The sequence below is a fragment of the Gastrolobium bilobum genome, unplaced genomic scaffold (genome assembly GCF_033153095.1).
Source record: "Gastrolobium bilobum isolate Gb01-03AN ecotype WA unplaced genomic scaffold, APGP_CSIRO_Gbil_v1 utg1383597, whole genome shotgun sequence".
Classification (NCBI taxonomy): domain Eukaryota; kingdom Viridiplantae; phylum Streptophyta; class Magnoliopsida; order Fabales; family Fabaceae; genus Gastrolobium; species Gastrolobium bilobum.
In genome coordinates, this window is record NW_026895353.1 from 1 (window position 1) to 3084 (window position 3084).

Sequence of the window (3084 nt, forward strand, 5' to 3'; positions counted from 1 at the left end):
GTAGAAACAATGTCTCCGATGGTAGTCTTCACTACCATGGGAGGCGTGACCTCATGAATGGGCAAATGTAATCCATTAGCAACAAATTCTGATATGAAGGAGTGGGTAGCTCCAGAATCAAACATGGTGTCAAATTCATATCCTCTGATAAGAATAGTACCTTTGATAAGGTTTGGAGACCTCTCTGCCTCCTGCTGTGTCACTGCATATACCCTGGCACTAGTAGGCGCCATAGGCTCCTCTATGGCTCTCTGAGCAGGCACGGACTGAATAGGGATCGCCTGAATGGTTGCAACTTGCCCCGTCTTCTTGGGGGACTCTCTGGAATAATGTCCTGCCTGACCACAGCTGAAGCAAATATTCTGCCCCAGTCGACAAACACCTGTATGCATCTTCCTACACTTGGCACAAGTGGGAATCTTCCCTGCACCAGACATTCTGCTTCCATTCTTCACAAAGGGAGTCTTCTTAAACTTGGAGTTCTGCTGTGCTTGCAAACCTTTTCCCTTACCCTTCCAGGGCGTAGTCCTCCCACTGAAGCTCTTTCCCGCTGCTTCATTTCCCCTGGTACAATAGTGCTCTTGAATATTCTGGCACTGCTTGATCAACTCCACAAAATCTCTGGTGCAATGACCAGCAAGTTTGTCTGCTATCATATCATTCAGACCCTTCCTGAATCGAAAGGCCTTGTCTTCTGGCGTGAGGGGAGCTCTACCATAACACGAATATTTTGCCAAGCGGTTGAACTTGCTCAGATATTTATCCACAGTCATGCCTTCCTGCCGGAGGTCTTCAAACTCACTCTTCTTCCTTTCCCTGGCTTCTTCAGGGGAGTACTTCTTCAGAAAATGCCTCTCAAATAACGGCCAAGTAATAGCATAACCTTGGCACTCAAGTGGGTTTCTAACATTACTACACCAGTCAGCAGCGTCCCCCTGTAACATGTACACTGCATATAGGAGCTTCGTGTTGGCATCACATTCCATAACCTGAAAAATGCGCTCCATCTCTTGGAGCCACTCCAATGCTGGGATGGGATCTCTTCCACCTTTGTAGTGAGGTGGGGAATGCTTCTTGAAAGCATTCAACATACACTCTCTAGTATCCCGGTCAAACATGGGTGGTATAGCTGATCTATCAACCTCAATAACTGGCTGCCTCACTCGTCCCTCATGGACAGATGCCTCCGCCTCCTGATGGGCCTCTCCTGACCCTTCTTGTCCCATCACAACAGGCTCAAGAATCTGTACGGGACCAACAGCATGTGCAACCTGCTGCTGCACATGTGGTGTAACTGGCGGTGGAGGTGGGGGTGAAGGTGGTGGAGGTCCTCCTCGTACTCTGTCAACAGTAGTCGGATCATCTCAGCATTGGCCAGCCTATTCTGTGCCATAAGGTCTTCACTGGCCTTTCTCAACTGCTCTCTATCGCGCTCTCTGGCCTCTTCTATCCTCTTCAGGTCAGCTTCCCTTATCTCGTTCAAGGTTTACTGTAGTGCCGCTATAGCAGCAGCAACGGGGTTCAGTGGTGGCTTTTGAACTACCCGTCTAGGTCTCACTCGAGGAACCATGATATCTACGCACAACTGCACAAGGTATGAGTTAGCTACGCTCAATCAAGTGATGAAATATGCAATATCATGATGCTCAAGAGATACTCAACAGGTAATTCTAACACTTAAGCAATAAATCAGTGAACGTCCTGGTGAAACTGCTCTGATACCATAAATATAACACCCCGTAGTACTCCGGTTGTTAACAAACATGATATTTAACATTCACAGCGGAAGGCTTTATTTTAAAAGAATACTAACACGTTTTACAAATATACGAGTAAACTTTTTCCAAAACATTTTATAAAAACATTTCTAAAAACGTTCACGTGAGATACTGCGAAAGCATAAATCTAAACATACATCTACTAATTACTCCTATGAGCCAGTATTAGTGGCCATTGACCATCAAGATATGACATCAAGTGTCATTCTTAACGGAGTCTCACAGACAGCATAACGGTTGTATTTCGGATAACTGGGAACATGGTCCCACACATACAGATCACCTAATGGATACAATAATTTAAACAGATAGCTTGCAAATCCCACAGGGATTGCAATCCCCTCAATAGGTCAATACAAATAATAAGGCTCCATGCCCAAATTAACTGAATACATGCATCAAGTGTATATTAATTCAACGTATAAAAGCATCAATAAATAATCCATGGCTCTAAGAATACAATCATGAGCCTAAATAAATACATACAATAATCTCCATAAAATAATTGCGCATGTTAACAAGTCTACATGCCAACATCAAATCTAAACATAATATAAAATCATCAGCTACATCATCAACTACTCCAATGCGGGGGCCTTTCCATTAGAAGCATCACCACTACTCTGGGTACCTGAAATGATGTCCCCAAACGGGGTGAGATAACAACATCTCAATAAGCTCAAGGTTCATGGAGGATCCTCTAACCCCTGAGCCCACTTCCTGCATGACAGGTCAGTTATAAAACATATAATACAGACATACAACATAAACATAGCATCATCATATCATCCTTGTGTAACCCCAAGGTCAAAGCCTTAGACGGTTACACATGTGTGACTTCCAGGGTCAAGCCATAGACAGTCAACACAACCTCAGTATGAAATAGCTCCCAGAGTCAAGTCATAGGCAGCCTATATACCATGATCACTGGCCAGGTTCCTCATAACATATATCATCAGTGCATCATCATAACATCAAGAACATATAACATCTATATGAATGTGAATGAATGCACATATACATTATACCATTTACTTTCATACTTTCATACAATAGAACTAGGAGCTTACCTTGGGGAGCTTAGCACAAGCCCACACTCCAATGTAATACGTATGCTCCAACAAAATCCTCAAGTGCACGGTTCTCTAGGCACACCTAGAGTAGGAACCATTCACATGATTAATTACATATTAATTAATCAAGTCATATCCACGACTTAATCATTTAATGATTCTACTTTTCATACTCATATGCCAATAATATTCCCATTACAAGTCTAGACCAATTATTACATATAACATATTTT

At 43.0% G+C, this 3084-nt stretch overlaps 1 protein-coding gene across 1 annotated transcript; it reads right to left on the reverse strand.

Annotated features, from left to right (window-relative positions):
• Positions 1-35: 35 nt before the first annotated feature.
• Positions 36-1570, reverse strand: LOC133306808 (uncharacterized; the record flags this gene model as incomplete). The annotated part of the gene is made up of 2 exons (XM_061507187.1): positions 1491-1570; positions 36-1341 (listed from the first exon to the last, which is right to left on the reverse strand). Coding segments are annotated over exons 1-2 (1386 nt in total), but the record flags the coding sequence as incomplete, so codon positions are not given.
• Positions 1571-3084: the final 1514 nt, after the last annotated feature.